Here is a 17573-nt window from a genome sequence, read left to right on the forward strand (position 1 = left end):
ATTTTTAAAATTCTGTCCTCTTTTTCCTCTGAAAATCTGATCAGAAGAGACCAGGAACCCATCAGAACATCATGGGAAATTGGGAATTTAATAGAGACTACAGTGGTTGTCTCTATTAAATTGGACTCCTTTTCATGAATGGAAGGTGCCCTTCTGTGTCTGGAAAAGCAAATCAGGATCCAAGCAACGGTCTTTAGAAGAGTAAATAACAACAACCCCTCATCTCAACTTAAACATCCTCATCAATACTGCATCAGATACTTAAAATGATAGCTCATGAAGCATGAATGAGAATGTGCCAGCTTCCTTGATGGAGACCCTTCAAGTTTCCTAGGCCATCACAAGGCAATCTACTATCTAGCCATCTGTTCCTACACCAGATAGATACAGTCCTGCAGATATTCTTGTACTGTAACTCCTAGCATTGATCACCGTTTACTATGATGGCTTGGGCTGATGTGAGCTGCAGTTCAACAACTTTCCTGCACTTGTTCTACACCTAAATAGTATGCCCCTATTTCTCTGCTGGAAGAATCATTTTGACTGACAGATGCAAAATCCTAAGTTGCGATCTTCTGTTTCTTATGGCCCTCCTTTTCATTTCTTGAGCTAGGTTCCCTTAGGTATCTTACAGTGAACAAATAAATGCACCAGATAATTCCACTATTTATGACTATCTTTTTCCCTCTGTGTCAGTACAAAAGCAGAAGCCATGACCTGAATGGCTTCACAAGAATCTGGACTGGAGTCTTCTTAAAACATAAGCAGGCATTTCAAGCAAGCATTCCACTGATCAAAAAGAAAGAAGAAAAAAAAAAAGGGGGGGGGAACGTAACAATATGAACCAGCATTCAGGAAAGTTTTATCCTTTATAAAGCATGTATTTAATAACTTTGTCCCCTGAATTTCCACTCTCACAATACGTTCTTCCTGTTAGGAAACTGCTGGTTCTTAAGATGGGATTCCTAGGCCAATATTTACAGGGATTCTGTCATCAAGCAAATGACACACCCATATACCAAGGAATGAAATGCTGATTTCAGAATTTTCTGAGGAATGCTTGTATATGATTCCTATGCATGGCCCATTTCCACTGCATTATTTCCTGGTTCTCAGTGATGAAGCAATCTGCTGATTAGACTGAAGCAAGTACAAAATACTGGTCTACAAGATATAGTTTCAACAGTCTCCTTAGCCTAGGCCAGGGGTAGGCAACCTTTTTGAGCCGGGGGCCGGTTTGCTGTCCCTCAGACAACTGGGGGGCCGAAGCCAAAAAATAAATAATTAAATAATTTTTTTATAGAAAATTAAATAAATAAATAAACTGGGACAAATGTAGGACAAACATTTCAAATGGAGGACACCTTTTTAAACAATGGAGGACACGCTAAAAATTTGCTGATTTTTTTAAAAAATGTTAATATAAATGCATGTTTCTGAGGCTTCTATAGACAATTGCCCCCCTTGCCCGCTGCTTGCCCCCCTTGCCCACCGCTTGCCCCCCCTTGCCCATCTTCTCCTGATAGGCCAAAGGCCCCATGCCCTCACGCGAGAGGCCAAAGGCTCCGGCGGCAATCGGCGGCAGGACCGGACTGGGGCCGGTCCCAAGGCCTTGCCGGGCCGGATCCGGCCCACAGGTTGCCTACCCCTGGCCTAGGCATTTACAGAAAAGGTGAAATCTAATATGTGAGAAGAGGATCTCATTAGCTCCATCTCCTTCCATTGATTCTGCTTGGCAGAGAGGATTTCATGCTATCTTAAAACCTGAAAAATCAAGGCGGGACTTTATACTTAGACGACAAGACTCTCCTAGACCAATTGTTAAAGGACTACGGAGAGGCAATACGAGCAACAAAGAATTCGTTCTATGGTGCCCGTATTGCGTCCGCTGAGTCGCGTCCGGCAGAGTTGTTCAGCTCCCTCCCACCCTGAACCAGATCCTTGAACCTTCTAAGGCCTGCTGCGACATGTTTAACGACTTTTTTGCGGATAAAACTTCTCGTATAAGCGAAGGTCTGAACGCCGACATTATAGCAGAACCTAGAGTGGAAGTGTCCAGAGCTGAAGGACTACTGTTGGCGAAATTCCCCCCTGCCCCAATTTTTATAGGATCCACTCCCACTTTTATTTCAAACTTTACTTGGCTGAAGTATCCACTGTGTTTCTGCTGTCATCAATGATCTGGGCATGTTTGCCATGCCAGTGACATCTATAGAAACCCAGTGGGGAAGCACTCTTTAGGGAAGGTCACTCATTTGCACAAATGATTTCAACCCAGGATCATTATTCACCTTCAGAAAAAGCTGACCAGAAGAACAGATCCTTGAAAGACTAGTTGTTACAGAGACACAGCCTCCTCTTCTGTCTCAGTATACGGAGGCCTAGAAGGCTCTGAGGAGCCTTTAAGGGTGCAATCCATTTATTCCTTAAGGCAAGCATAATACAGCCGTCCCTCTTTATCCACAGCTTGAAAATATTCAGAAAAGCATAAATTTCAAATAGCAAACCTTGATTTTCCATTTTATATAAGAGACACCATTTTGTTATGTCATTGGATTGAATGGGACTTGAGCATCCATGGATTTTGTTATCCATGGGGGATCCTGGAACCAAACCCCAGTGGGTAACAAGGGCCCACTGTATTAAAGCTTGGCACAGAATGTGGTGAATAATAGGCGTATAACAGAATATTTGCAAATTTTCTCATTCATGATGAGAAAGGATGTCTTGACATATCTTGATACAGTGCAAGTTTTTATTCCTTTTTCAATTATTTTTCAAGTTTAAGACTTTTTTTGGCAAAAAAATTCATTGGCATAGAAAATAATTTGTGAATCATGCATATACAAAAATACTATATGTGCAAATTAATTTTTGTATTGCACAAGAATATACTTTCCACAAACATGTTTTTATCCAATGAATTTTTCCAAAAAAAGTCCTAATATTCAAAACTAATAGAAAAAAAATGCACAAAGAAGTCTAGCAATCTTGTTCAATGGAGAAAACATTTGGAATTTTTAATTCTTGCCAGCATGACCAAAAATTACTGTATATCTCTTGAACATACTGCACTAAGCCTCTAACATTAGTTGGCACTATTATATTAAGCTATGCATAGGCCAGTTAAAATATTTACTTTTATCTATCAGTCAAGATTGTTGGCCCAGCCATCAGAAAAGATATCATGATCTTAGAGTCCATAAGTGTACAAAGGAAACGGGGAGAATCCATGAAAGAGTGTTTTATAATGGTACATGGGTCAACCCCACTGCCCAAAGTTGCTCTGAACAGAATACATTCCATGCAAATGCATGCAGTACAGCCCCCACTTGCAGTCCCACCCTCTGCTATATGCCAGTTGCCATGCATCCCGATGACTGAATGGAAATATATGAGACTGGGGGGGGGGGGGGGGAGGACACCTCACATTAGGCCTAAAAATGGACCTACCTGCACATTTTCCCCACACTGTAGGCCTTACCTTAAAGAGGGACATTCACACTGAAGCAAACTTGAAAGAGAGAACATTCACACAAAAAGAAATTTACTTGGCCGGTACTTTCTAGTGTTCCCATTTCTGTTATTGAAGGACACTGCATTTTAAGAAGGGATTTGTTTTGTTTTATTTGCCACAGTCAAACTGAAAAGTCATAATCCCACGCCTAGGACAGGTCGGGTATGAAACTACATGTGCAACATTATGACTTCAAATGAGCAGAACAGGAAGAAAAAAAACCCTAGTTAAAATGCACATAATTTTTGGCACAGCATTTGTTAAAGGTCATTGAAAAGTGAAAACACACACAGCAAATTTCTATAAGGTTCTTTTGGTTTAAAATGTTGTCTCCAGAAAGAAAGTCCCTCTTTAAGGATTCCAGCCATATTTCTTTGAAACCCAGTATCTATTGCAATATTACTATCCTGTTATTTTAAAAAAAGATTTACACAGGTGGGGCCTGCAAAAAATGTTGCAGCATGCAGTGGGTGTTGTTTAGGGTCCTGTCCACTTCACTTCCCATCTGGTTTTCCATTTCCTCAGCCTCACCAGTCAGTCAGCATCCCATGGCCACAGTCCTCATTGGGTTGTGTGTGTGTGTGTGTGTTTCCCCACTCCCTTAAGTTTTCCTTTTCTACAGAAGTTTTTATATTTCTGGAAGCCTTGTGGTTTCCCAGAGCCTACCAACACCTTCCTCTTGTGTGGGTGGTGAAAGTTTGGCTACAACAAAGCCCCCCATCAGCCAGGGAGCAGGTACATGGGATATTTATTTTTATCTGCAGAGTACAGTGAGTCCATGGCATACATGGGCTCATTAGAGGCGGCTTGCAGCTTATGCTGAAGCCACCCGGGAAATGGGAGAATGGCACATGCACCCAAAGCGCATATGCACAGCCGTGTGGTGAGCACAAGCCCCATTATATCCAATGGGGCTCAAGCATACATGCTTTTTTTATGTGGGGGGGGGGGAGGTCTGGAACGGATCCCCCACGTAAAGCAAGGGCCCACTATATAACTGTTCACTCCAGTACAAACTACAGTTGCCCCTCCTTTCTCGTGGACTTGAGATCTGTATTCTTGCTTATACATGGAGGGGCAACCTCCATTATCATAAATCGGCTGCCCTCCTGTGGTACATACCTCCACATGCTCGCGGGGGTGCGCCCCATTCAAGCCTATGGGGCTTGAGTACATGTGAGTCTCCGTTTTCACAGGATCCCCTGCAAAACGGAGGGTCGACTGTACTAGAAATGGTTATACAGCATCTAAGTTTGACATAATTTTAAGCAGGCAGAGATGTCTCTGCAGAGTTTTCAAAAACATTAGTGATGGAAGCCTTTAGAAAAATTTGGTGAGGTGTTTTTTTTCCTCATGAGAAAAGAAATCACTTGTGAACTAGCTGTCAACATTTGCCAGGTATGAGGTCTACATACTTTTTTGTTTTTTTTCTTCTACTGATGGGGTTGCTCAAATGAAAACTTTTGCTGCAGTACAGTGCTGAAAAATCTAAGACATTTCTGGCATCCTTAAAACAAGACTTAAAAGGAGCAAGAATGCTGCATAGGCAGATTTGAATGTAATATAGCAGTTTAGAATACAGCAATTACAGGCAGGACCATGGCACCAGTGACCTATGAGCAGTGGGTGTGGAGAAACCTCATCCTAGGGTGGTGGAATGAGACCCCCTGTTCAAACTCCGGGACTATAGCAACTATGATTTTATTTATGATTTCATTTAAGACCAAGAAAGACTGGGATTAGCAGTCCAAATGTCATCACAGAGGCAAGTGCAGTCCATCCACCACACTGGAGTCCTGCATAGTTTAGCAGGGGCTTCATACATTTTCTGATTTTTCTGCCTGCCTGGAACTGCAATGCAGGGGTTTGTGTCTATTTGACAAACATTTTTAGAGGATGTAATTCACACTTGGCAGACTATATTATTCTTCTGGTGGTGATAGTGGTGATCATCACCATAATCATAACCCCTCTATTCAAAACCCTCAGAATTATTGCTATTAAAGATATCACCTCCAGTCCGGAAAAAATAAGGTGTATTTAAGTCTCATTTTCCCAACATGGCTTCAAACATTTCTGGGATTTTTTCATCTCTGTCCTTATTTCTTGGGTCAGGTTTGGTGTTGGTCCAAACAATTAATCCACAGGCCCCTTTCACCTTGCAAAATTTCTGCATTTTGCCTCGCCCTATGCTCAACAGAGTAGTGGTCAGGGCTCTTTCACACAACAGAATCACAGAGCTATAATTCCACTTCATCTGCCATGGTAATATCTCATGGAATCCTGAGATTTGCAGTACAGGGAGGTTTTTAGAATCCCCAACCAAACAACTCTAATGCTCATCAAAGTACAAGCTCCAGGGTTCTACATGTTGCTATGGCATTCATAGTTGAACCATAGTGTCATATTAGCATAGTATGAATGGGCCCCAGCTTTGAGGGCTTATACACTCTGTTCTGTCCCCAGTAAGGAAAGGACAGGGAAGGTTTATTCAGTGTGAACACAAAGAGTCATTCCTACTATTACTGTTTTGATATTGCTCTGTCAAAATGTTAGCATCTCAAACATCACTACTGCAAACTGCGATACAGAAATGATGTGAGAGTCGGTTAGAATTACCAGGCTGCATATGGGATGGGGTTCCTTTATCTTTAATCATTAACAGATCCTGGATCAGGAAGAGATGCTGTAAATTTCCCTCAGGCAGAACTCCTCACGTAGATGCAACTTCCCCACCTTTTAGGTGCTATGACCTCCTTACAGCATAACTATTTACTGACTGGTGGAGAGTGTGTGGTAGAGAAACATTTAGCTTTGTTCATGTAGTTGGCCCACAGCTAAAATGTAGTTTTTGGAGTGTGGGAGTAAGGTAGCAGAAGTGTTGCGCTTCTGCCTGACTGAAATTTATGGTCTCCCTTCCTTATACAGGATCAGAAGTAGGTCTCCCCAACTTCTCCCCAGTACAATGTGACTTCCACAAGTTTATCTATCTATTTATTTATTCATGGAATTCATTTATCTGTGGGATTTGGCCTTTCTCCCAAAACTGGGATTACAATTTTAAAAGATAAAACTAAAATTAAAACACAAGTTCATCCAGGCATCCATCTTGAGTGAATAAGCAACATATTGGTTTCAATCAGATTTTACTACTGGCTAGAGGCCAGCTGGCATTGTATCTTTCTAGTTACGGAGATAGTTCTTGTAAATCTAGCATTAGAAGCAGGGCTTGCACAGTAAGGAGGCCAAGATGAGGAAGATCCCATCAGCCAGTGGAAAAGAGAGACTGCTGGCGTTAATGGTAATGATGTAGATGATTAGCAAAATGGCCCTTGTTGATTATGGGTAGGGCACAAGGAGAAGTCAACGACTGCAAGGACTTGAGAGAAATAGTTTCCTGCATATTTCCTGAGGGATTCCTTTTAGTGTAAGCCAGGCCCACCAACTTCATATCTGGGAGAAAGGACCCATGCTCCCTCAAGATAAAGGTGCTCCCCAGTCTAAGTGTTTTGTTTGCCCACAATATAAGATCAAGTTTAAAAGTTTATTTAGGAAAACTCTTGCAATAGGACCACAAACCTCCTGATACTAGTTCAGCTATTTCCCAATTAATTTGCCTCTTTCCAACAGCACTGCCAACTGCAATTTGTTCACTCCTATGAATAGGAACCTTAAATTTTTTTTGATCAATCTAGCTATTAATGGGAATTTATATTCCCTAGGATTCACTTCTTTTCTTCCCACAGTGGGATCTTCTGAGATATTAAGTGCCTCAGTAATTATCCTTGCAAATACTTACTTTCCAATTATGTTCTAAAACAAAAGTATGCCAAACGCAAGTTGAGGAAAACTATCTGCTATGACATCTTTCGCCATATGGGGAAGCACCTTGGGGAGAATGATAAATGTTTTATCTACTTTGACCCTAAGTCACTTTCAGTTACATTATGATATTGGTACTGGGGCCATGAAAGAGACCTGGTTGCAGTAATTAATCTGAATGTTTTATTCACCCAAGTTATAACTTGCTGTAGTCATTCAATGACCATCTGTATGAAACTGCCCTAAAATACAAATCCTGGGGAAAATTACAAAAAACCCAACTTGGATATTTTCAGGTGAAATCTACCATAACCATAATACTTCTTTTGAGGAAATAATAGCAATGCACAACAGTCTTTAGGGTATATTAATGCTTTCACTTCAACAGCAACATAATAGACCATAAACTTGAACCTACTCCAGAGTCTACTGAAGTATCCAGGGGAAGTAATATCAAACACTAGATGGCCAAGTGAATTCTCTGAGGTTATGTTTCCATGGCATTAGAAACAAGTGTTGTTGGTGTTGTTGATCTCCATCAATCAGTCAGTCAGTCAGTCAATGTATATTGCAACAGTATTCAAGCAGCTACACAAATACAATAGCACAGCAAAGAAGGAACTGAGTCCAAGGAAACCTGAGGCTTCTCAAGCCCTATTTTTAAAGATGGTGTCATGCAGAAAGGTGTACCAATGACATTCTGATGCCCAGGGATCACCTATGTAATAAAGGGGCATTGAGTTGAAACAGAGATCTCCATAATAAAACTCTCAGGTCCTACCAAAATCCATTAATTTCCGGGACTAGATTTCTAGTCAAGAGAGAAGCTGCTAGAAATATTCTTAGCTTCTACAATAACCAATTAGTTGATCAGTCAGTGCAATTTGGTAAGGAAAATAAAAAAGAAGTTGATTGTTTTCTGTAGAGATATATTTGCTATAAAGTGAAAGCTGACTGAAATATTCCTGAACTGGCAAATCCCATAGGTATGTCCCTCAATTAAAGTCTTTTTCTCTTTATTGTTTTTGTAAATTCCATAGATTAGGAACTTGATCCTCAGCTCAAAGCTTCCCTGGTGTAGAGACTGTAGCATTATGTGAAAGCACATTCCAGTACGGATACATTTTGACCAGAGATACCATGGAAACATAGGGTAAATTCATATGCTCTGACTAATGCAATAGATGATAGTCAACATATGGTTATCTTACCTGTGATCTTAGTGATGAAAAGTGGCAGTGGGATATGATGGCTAATTAATTTATGATCAAGAACAACAGCTTTAGATTGTCAAGATACCAACTCAGTACAGGTATCCTCTATGTAATTTAATGTGTGGACTACTTTTTTTTAAATAAAAAAACAACAGAATTTTATGAATTCTTCAATTGATAATAAAGGCAAACTGAACATTTTCACAATCTCCGTATCATTCATGAACATGACACTTACCTCTGAAGAAACCAACTTTCTGACTATATTTAGCACAGTGTGTATTTTACCATATTAGCATTTACAATACTGCACTCTTAATAACATGATGGAAATCAACCAGTTGTTATATTACACACTTTCAACCACTTTCTCTCGTACAAATTCAGATCATTACTTACAATCCGAGGTTTGAAGGGTGGCTTGATTTTCCTTTGTTCTAGAAGAACCCAGTCGATTTCTTTAAAGAATGGGTGTTGCTTAATGGCATCTTCACCATTCTGGGATGCTACACAGCCGAGTCGCTTATTTGGATTTTTTGTCATGAACTAGAAGAAAACCAACAAGTATCAAATATTATATTGTTTGTGAGGGACGACTGCACTGGTAATTGGGGCCATGAAGCCAAGGCTCTTGAAAGACAGGGAAGGCCCCTACATGTCTTAGGAGTTTATCACACGGGAGGAATCCTGTGCAAAAATAGGATTTAAAGTGACCCCCCCCCCCAAAAAAGTGGATTTATTATCAGATGAGGTCTGAGTTAACCCATCATTAACCTGGACAGAAAGTAGAAAAGACACATAAAAGTGCAAATGATTTTCAGATGACGTCGCTGTTAAGGTGTATTAACAAGACATCAACCCGGCTAGAAAGTAGACAAAACGTGATTCTTTTTACTTCTGGAAAATCCAGAAAGTAAAAAGAATCACGTTTTATCTACTTTCTAGCCAGTTTAATGTTGCGTTAACCCCAATGTGTCTCAAAATCAATTACACTTTTGTGTCTTCTTAGTCCCCCCCCCCCCCCCCGCTTTTAAATCCTGTTTCTGCATGGGATGCCTCCTGTGCAATAAACTCCTTACTTTCTGTAGTGATATTACAGCTAGCTAGGAGTATATATTTTGGGCTTCATCAGACTCAATATGATTATTTCAGATATTGCATGGCTATAAACCACAGCTGAGCTCAGCCATCAGATTAGTGTACTTGTGTAACTTAATTTTTTATTGCACTCACACGTTAAAGTTCTGTGTAGATACAAACGAAAGATATACATGACTGCAAATAAGCACTGTAATGTATAATGGAACACATAGAAGGTCTTCCTATTCTGTCTGACTAAATTTCCCCTATTCATCCATTTAGCATGGGATAGGACTGCGGCTCAGCCAAAGAATATACAGAGCTTTGCATATAAAAGGTCCCAGATTCAACCCCTGACATTTGTAGGGAGGGCTGGCCTGGAAAAGACTCACTGAATAACAACCCAATAACAGCTGTCTCTACATTGTAGGTGTAAACTGCCCTGAGAGAGAGCATAGATGGATAGCTAGTGGTACTCCAGATGTGGTTAGACTGCAACTCTCATGATCCCTCACAACCTGCTATTCTGGCTGGGGCTGATGGATTCTGAAGGGGTAGATGTATCAATGGTTTTACACAGTCAGAGGGCTTGAGCCTCTTCTGAAATGATCTGACAAAATTGGGATAACACTCCTATGAAGTTGTGTCTCCTCATGAATTATTAATCAGAAAGGCATTAAATGATCAAGCACTATTAAGATAATGGTTGTTGTTGAGTCCTCCCAGGACTAATAGAGTCTGTCTGCAGTCTATCCTATGCACACTTACCTTGGAGTAAGCCATACTGAACATGTGGAAGGCAATTTTAAGCATACTTGACAGAGGCTGGGAAAATTAATTTGCTCCCCACCCCTGCAAGTACCTGCAGATAGGCAAAATTAAAAACCTGTCTGCCAATGATGAAACCTCCCACAGATTAAAAATAGTTGCAGAGACCCTGGTTCCTTCTAGCTCCAGCCAGTTTGGCCAGGGGTGAAAGACAGAGTATCACAATTAATGCTATTACAGTTGGCCCTTCTTATACACAGATTTTTTATACACGGATTCAAGCATCCATGGTTTGAAAATGTTAAAAAAAAAGTTTAAATTTCAAATATCAAACCTTGATTTTCCATTTTTTATAAGGGACACCATTTTGCTATGTCATTATATTTAATGGGACTTGAACATCCACGGATTTTGTTATCCACGGGGGATCTTGGAACCAAACCCCAGCATATAACAAGGGTCCAAATGCATTTCCTTTTGGTAACAATACTACCAAAATAGTCATTTTTGAAAAAGTAACATGACAGATGATAATGTACTGGACTGAGTAATGCTTGCCTATTACTCTTTAGGCATTACTCTGTTACTTTTTAGAGGTTCTATAGGAGGATTTGAATTTTAAAGTGTTTTTTAAAGGTAATCAAAAAATAAATAAAAATAATGTAACCAATGAGTAACACAACAAGCTGTTCTTGTGTAATGAGAAATCAGCATTACTAATGGGCTGTCTTTTAAAATTGAGAAGTTTAAACTTGAAAAGTTATCTTTTAAAAATAACAGGTTTTTAAAAGTTACTTTTTAAGCTTTGGTAAAGGATGGCTGGTGTTACAGTTTACCAACATCGGGGGGGGGGGCGGGCGCTAAACTCTTCTGATCTCTAGTAGAGATGCCAAGGATAATTTTAGGGCCTTCTGCGTGCAAAGCTAAGCAACAGTTCCTCAATTCCTCATGTTATTCTCCGCTTCCAAGGGAATCATGCCTAAGCCTTAAATAAAAGTTTTGAATTCCCAGAAGTCACGAGATACTTAAACATTTTAATAACTTCTGGGCTGTCTAATGTCAAGAAACCTCTGGAAATGGATGGGACCATTGCCAACAGAGCACATAAAAGATTTCAGTTTTGCTTTAGAGAAACTAAAACTTAGATTCTCAAAGCTTTTAGTTTCAAAGCATACATGGGTTGCTGAGATTGTATAATATTTCTGGAAGATTTAGATAACTACTGCAAAGAAATGGATAAAGCAGCAATGAAAACTATTTTCATGGACAGCAAAAGCTATTCTACAAAAGTTACTGAAAAATGCTTTTAGAAGTCTAAGCAGGACTTTGATTTACAGTGCCTGATGAAGAAAACCCATGTCTAACAGTACAATGTAAGGAAACAAAGTGTTCCAAAGCTAATCCCTTGTTAATATTCGACACTCAAATACATAGCCGCCCCTCCATTTCCTCTGTTTTTCCTGCTCCTTGGTTTAACTGCATGCCATTAAAGTACAAGGAAAAGAAGGAAAACACAAGATTCAAACACTAAGCCAAGTCTAAAATTCACTAAGAAAAAGCCTTTCCCCTCCCCTCTTTCCTCCCTCCTTGTTACTTACTTTTGATAAATAAGCTATGGATATGATACAGTTTTTGATGCATCCAGACTCATTAAAAAGAAAGTCCCAGATTTTGTTCCTGTTCTTTCTGATTTTATTTTAAAGATCCATATATGTTTGTTTATTCCAGAATATCTTCTGTCATCTCCCTGCACAATGAGACTTTTTATACCAGTTTCCCAGGTCAGTTTATTTTAACCCAGTATAAAATCAAAAAGAACAGGAACAAAATCTAGGGCCTGATACAGACAGGCCAAAATAAAGCTGCTTCGGGTCTCTTTGGAGGTATGCTGTTTAAATGATGCATGGGTCCTAAGAGTCCGGAAGCTGCGCCAAAGCTGCGCTCCAGTGCTTAGGATTGGAGTGTGGCTTTGGCGCAACTTCTGGACTCTTAGGACCCATGCATCATTTAAACAGCATACCTCCAAAGAGACCCGAAGCAGCTTTATTTTGGCCTGTTTGTATCAGGCCTAGGACTTCTCAATCAGTCTTAATCTGCTCTTTCTTAATTTCAGCTGAGTTTATGAAACAATACACTGGATACTTCCATGTGCCATGAAATCCATGGATCACAGAGCTAACTGAAATCTTACAGACTCATGGATTTCATGGTGAGGCCTCCCTGTGTTCCTCTGCGTGGCAGCCCTCCATGCCACAGGCATAAGATCTTCTCAAAAGAACTTTTATCCTAGGCTTCAGTCCAATTCCAAGTCAGTACTTGAATGGTGTACTTTTTTTTGATGGATTCTACTTGCCTAGCTTTTTCTTCAAAGCAACTAGGGTTGCATCTGCAGTGGGAGAAATAATCCAGTTTGACACAACTTTGACTGCTATGGTTCAATGCAGCGGAATTCTGGGATTTGTAGTTTGGTAGGTCACAAATCTAAAGTTCCCAGAATTTCACAGCATTCAGCCATGGAAATTAAAGCAGTGACAAACTGGATTATTTCTCTAGTCTGGGTTTAGAAGCTTATTGCCCAGCGTTTTAAATTGGCTCCAGCCTCCCAGGTTGCAGACGGGACGCGGGATGGAGGCAGGGATTAGTGCACACTAAATCACTGCTGAATCGCCGGCTGCCATCAGTCCAGGTCCCAGCTGGGTAATATCTCCCAGGATTACCATTGGCTAAACTGCCTGGGGATGCTGGTAGATGTAGTCCAGCTACAACTGCATTATTTCATCCTTGAGTTAATGTAATTAAGGACTGGATTACCAGTTTGCTAAATCTGTCTTGGATTGGGGCCCAATATAAACATGTAGATCGTATTTCTTTAATTACATAATCCTTTCCCTTCTATAGCAGCCATGCAATGTGCAATGTCAGCCTGATAAGGCACTTCAGTTTGCTTGTGTTTTTTTCCTCCTCCCTGAAACATGATTCTCAAGTGCATAGTTTTATACAGCTGAAAGAAACACAAACATTTTGTCCCTTTCCCACAAGAAGTGTAATTCATCCAGGACCCTTTTAATACTGTCATCAAACCTCTGAACTGTGGTTGAACTCCCAGTGGTGGCTGTCCTTTAATTGTTGTAGGAAAATTCAAGTTCAAGAAGATAGGGTTTTTTTTTTAAAAAAAGAGGAGGATAGAGGGAGAGGGTGTCTTACAGCTTTCAAAATGCTGACAGCTTCTTTGCTAAGCCACACTGGATACAGGACATCATCATGCAAGATGGACTCAAAGAGGTCATCTTCATTGTCAGCTTCAAAGGGGGGTTGCCCGGCCATCATTTCATACATGAGAACACCCAGTGCCCACCAATCTACTGAAGGACCATATTCTAATTCCTGGAGGATCTGTTAGGAAAACCAAGAGAGGAGAAGGGAGGAAAAAGAGAGGGACAAAAACTGCTTATAATGAACAAGTTTGGGGTTTTTCTTTCTTATTTCAAGAACAACTGAATTAGGGATGTGTACTTTTTTTTGTTAACAGTTTGTGAGTTCCACCTAAAAATCTGAAAACATTTGTATGTTTCCCACAAGCCCACAGAAAGCCCATTAAATATATACCGACCCAAATCCCCCTGGGTTAAGCCCAATTACAGTAGATAATTGGGATTTCCTACCTGTTGACTGATCATTCAACAACTGATTTAGTTGGTCTGCTTTAGCTGGAACTAACCAATAAGAGTCAGGCACTAAATATCTGTCAATGAAAATTATATTCTATATATTTTAGTATATTACTTGTAAAATTAGAATTGGACAGTGAAGAAAGCTGATAGGAAGAAAATCAACTAATTTTAAATGTGGTACTGAAGGAAAGTTTTATGATACCACGAACAGCCAAAAAGACAACTAAATGGTTCCTAGAGCAAATCAAGCCTGAACACTCCCTAGAAAATAAAATGATCTAATTAAGGCTATCATACTTTAGACATATCATGAGAAGACATGACTTTTTGGAAAAGACAATAGGGCTTGATAGGTGAAAGCCAGCAAAAAAGGAAGTAGACCTTATTACAACTGGACTGAATCATTCAAGGAAGCCATAGCCTTGTGTTTGCAAGACATAAACAGGGCTGTGGATAATTTGATGCTCATAGGGTCACCATAAGTCAAAGACAACAATTATTAACAAATACAGTCAGCCCTCTGTATCACCGGATTCTTTATCCACAGATTCAAGCACCCATTGCTTGAAAATATTCCAAAAAATGTATACATTCCAAAAGGCAAACTTTAATTTTTCCATTTTGTAAAAGTGGCACCATTTTACTATACCACTGTCTTTAGTGGGACTTGAGCATCCATGGATTTTGGTATCTATGGTGGGTTCCTGGAACATAGGTGTACTGTATTAGAAATCAGGGTAACCTGATGAAACTGAAAGGCAGAAGATTCAGCAGAAATGGAAGTACTTTTGTACTCTGTATAGTTAAATGTGAGATAGCAACTCAGATGTCTTCAAAAGGACGTGGGCAAATTTATTGCTACCAATGGCAACTACCCATGGTGAACTATACACTAAACATTTTGGCTAGCATGTGAGACAGGTTATTTGTGAACAATAGTTTCCAAAGGATACAAATGGGAGGGTACTACTGCTTATATGTACTTTTTTGTGGGCTTCTAAGAGGTATCTGGGAGATTAACATGGGCAAGAGGATGCTGAACTAGATTTGTTTTTAGATCAGTCTAGCAGACTTCTTCATATGTTCTTACCATGTATACAATGGAGAAGATTGGTCTTATGTGGTAGTAGGAAAAACGTGGCTTTCTTCTCCTGCTTTTTTGTGTGAGGACCACATATTTATCTCAGTTTCCATAGTACTACCTCTCCACAGCAACAAGAGGTAGTAGGATGACATTACATCAAAGAGTTCTGATGTAATGCATCATGAAGGCAGGGACTGTTAACTATTAGAATTGCAGCTCCTGAGTATTCTCTTCCCAGTATGAGACAACCATAGGGCACCCAGTTTATTTAGGACACATACTGTGGGCTGGTTTACCAGGTATTGGCCCTGAATAGGTTCTCCCACATCATCATCATTCCATGGTTCATGCATGCCCATGGCTTCATAATGTCACCCTTACATCAGCCAGAAATAACCATATACATGGAATTACAGTAAACCCTAAAATCTTAGCAGCTCCAATGAATATCACAGAGATAATGGGAATGATTGTAGTACTCTGAGGCTACAAAGGGGTGCAGTTCCCTAATCCTGTGGCAATGTTGTCTTCTAGTCACCAACATCCGCAAGTCTAAATGTAACTGCATGGAAGGAATTTGGGGAAGAGATACTCTATGTATGCTATTATGGTAAGAAGATGGTTTCTCCATAGATGCAAAATGCTATACCTCTGGAGCTATGTAGTCTGGCGTTCCACAAAAGGTAGTAGTCGTTACTCCATTCAAGATCCCTTCCTTGCACATTCCAAAGTCAGCTAGTTTGCAGTGACCTTCTGCATCAAGAAGAATATTGTCCAGTTTCAGGTCCCTTGAACAAGAAAGAAGGAGGAAGGTTATCCCACCTTAGCCAAAATAATAATAGTAATAATAATTATTTCAAAAACTTTGTCTCTTCTTATTTGTTTACTTAATAGAAACATTTAGATTAAGTTACCGAATCAAATTCACCACATATGTGCCTGTACATAATACACTCACTTTTGCAAGGTAATTGATGGGTCTTTTTAGATATTTTATGAAAATAATGCTCATATTGGCTTTCATTCAAGGATACACTGCATTTGACCATCAAAACTTTGTGGTCTTAAATAAAAACCTACTCCATTCCCCCTTCAAAAAAGGCTTTGAGGTAATAATCTATCAGTAACAAACAAACAGCTTCATTTATATACCGCTTCATACTGAACTAACAGTGTCTAAACAGTTTACAACTGTAAGCTAATTGCCCCCAACAATCTGGGTACTCATTTTAGTGTCCTCGGAAGGATGCAAGCCTGAGTCAAGCTTGAGCCCTTTTGCTGGTATTGAACTCGCAACCTTATGGTTTTGACAGAGTGGCTTCACTACAGGCATTTATCCACTGCGCCACTGGGGCTCTTCTAGCATTGATTCAGATGTTACTTTCCCCTTTTCGTGGATGGTGGGCACTGGATGTTTTTGTAATGTCAAAATGGTGAGATGCAAATCTGACACAAGGGATCTGGATGACTATACCTAACACTGGTCTGTACATTTCATCTCACACCCTGAAATTATGAATGCTCAGATCTTCCTCACAGCATTTTAAAGAGAGAAAATCTCTTACTAAACAACTGATGGTTTGCCATCTCTTCCCTTAATAAACAAAATGTGGTGAAAATGAGGATAATTTTCAAAACATTTACTGATGTGTAATTAAGGGTGTTCTTACTTTAAAAGTCTCAACCAGCAAGTTTTTGAGTCAGATTTGGGGATGAAGGGATCATGATCTCCTCCGGCAGGCCTATCCACCCAATCTGTTATAAGAGAGTTAGAAATACTCCACTTCTATTTGTAATGATATGTATTTTAAATGACAATTTAGTCAACACATTGTATTGGTATTGGTATATTGTTTTATTGAGTGTATTTTATATGGCATTTTAATTTTAATCTTGTAATTGTTGTTTTTATTGTTGTAATCCTGCCTCGATCCACAGGGAGAGGTGGGAAATATAGATAATAATGATAATAATAATAATTAATAATAATTATTAATAATTATTATCTGAAGTGAGATTAGAAACATGACCCTTTCTCCAGTAGGCAGATAATCTCTATTTGACAGAAAAAGGAGTTCCACACAAAGAAGGAGAGAAAAGTGGAAGATGCGTGATGACAGATCAAACTAGATGATGTGTTTATCACATTTTTTGCAGAGATCCTTCCCCAAGAGGTGAAAGATGCCTATTTGTTTTGATTTTCTTCTCCTATATATCTTGCATTTAATGTGCCTTTTCTTTGTGACTGCTCACAAGATGTAAATTTAGGCTTAATTTGCAAGTCTGACTGCTGAGACATGTTGTTATTGTGTGCCTTCCAATTCATGGTGACCTTAAAGTAAACTATCATGGACATGAACTTTCTTGGCAAGATTAAAAGGATTTGCCATTGCTTTCCTTTGAGGCTGAGAGATTGT

The 17573-nt window shown here is 39.6% G+C and overlaps 1 protein-coding gene across 1 annotated transcript in view; it reads right to left on the reverse strand.

The window, feature by feature from the left end:
• LOC149310541 (protein kinase C epsilon type) overlaps positions 1-17573 on the reverse strand; it is a 433141-nt gene that overhangs the window by 14191 nt on the left and 401377 nt on the right. Inside the window, exons 12-14 of the mRNA XM_089529148.1 lie at positions 15806-15944; positions 13606-13794; positions 8953-9099 (exon numbers count right to left, since the gene is read on the reverse strand). Of these exons, the coding sequence (XP_089385274.1) occupies positions 8953-9099; positions 13606-13794; positions 15806-15944 (475 nt within the window). The remainder of the gene's footprint in view (positions 1-8952; positions 9100-13605; positions 13795-15805; positions 15945-17573) is intronic.

Source organism: Sceloporus occidentalis, unplaced genomic scaffold (assembly GCF_023333645.1).
Source record: "Sceloporus occidentalis isolate IW3139 unplaced genomic scaffold, rSceOcc1.0.p SCAF_6, whole genome shotgun sequence".
Lineage (NCBI taxonomy): Eukaryota > Metazoa > Chordata > Lepidosauria > Squamata > Phrynosomatidae > Sceloporus > Sceloporus occidentalis.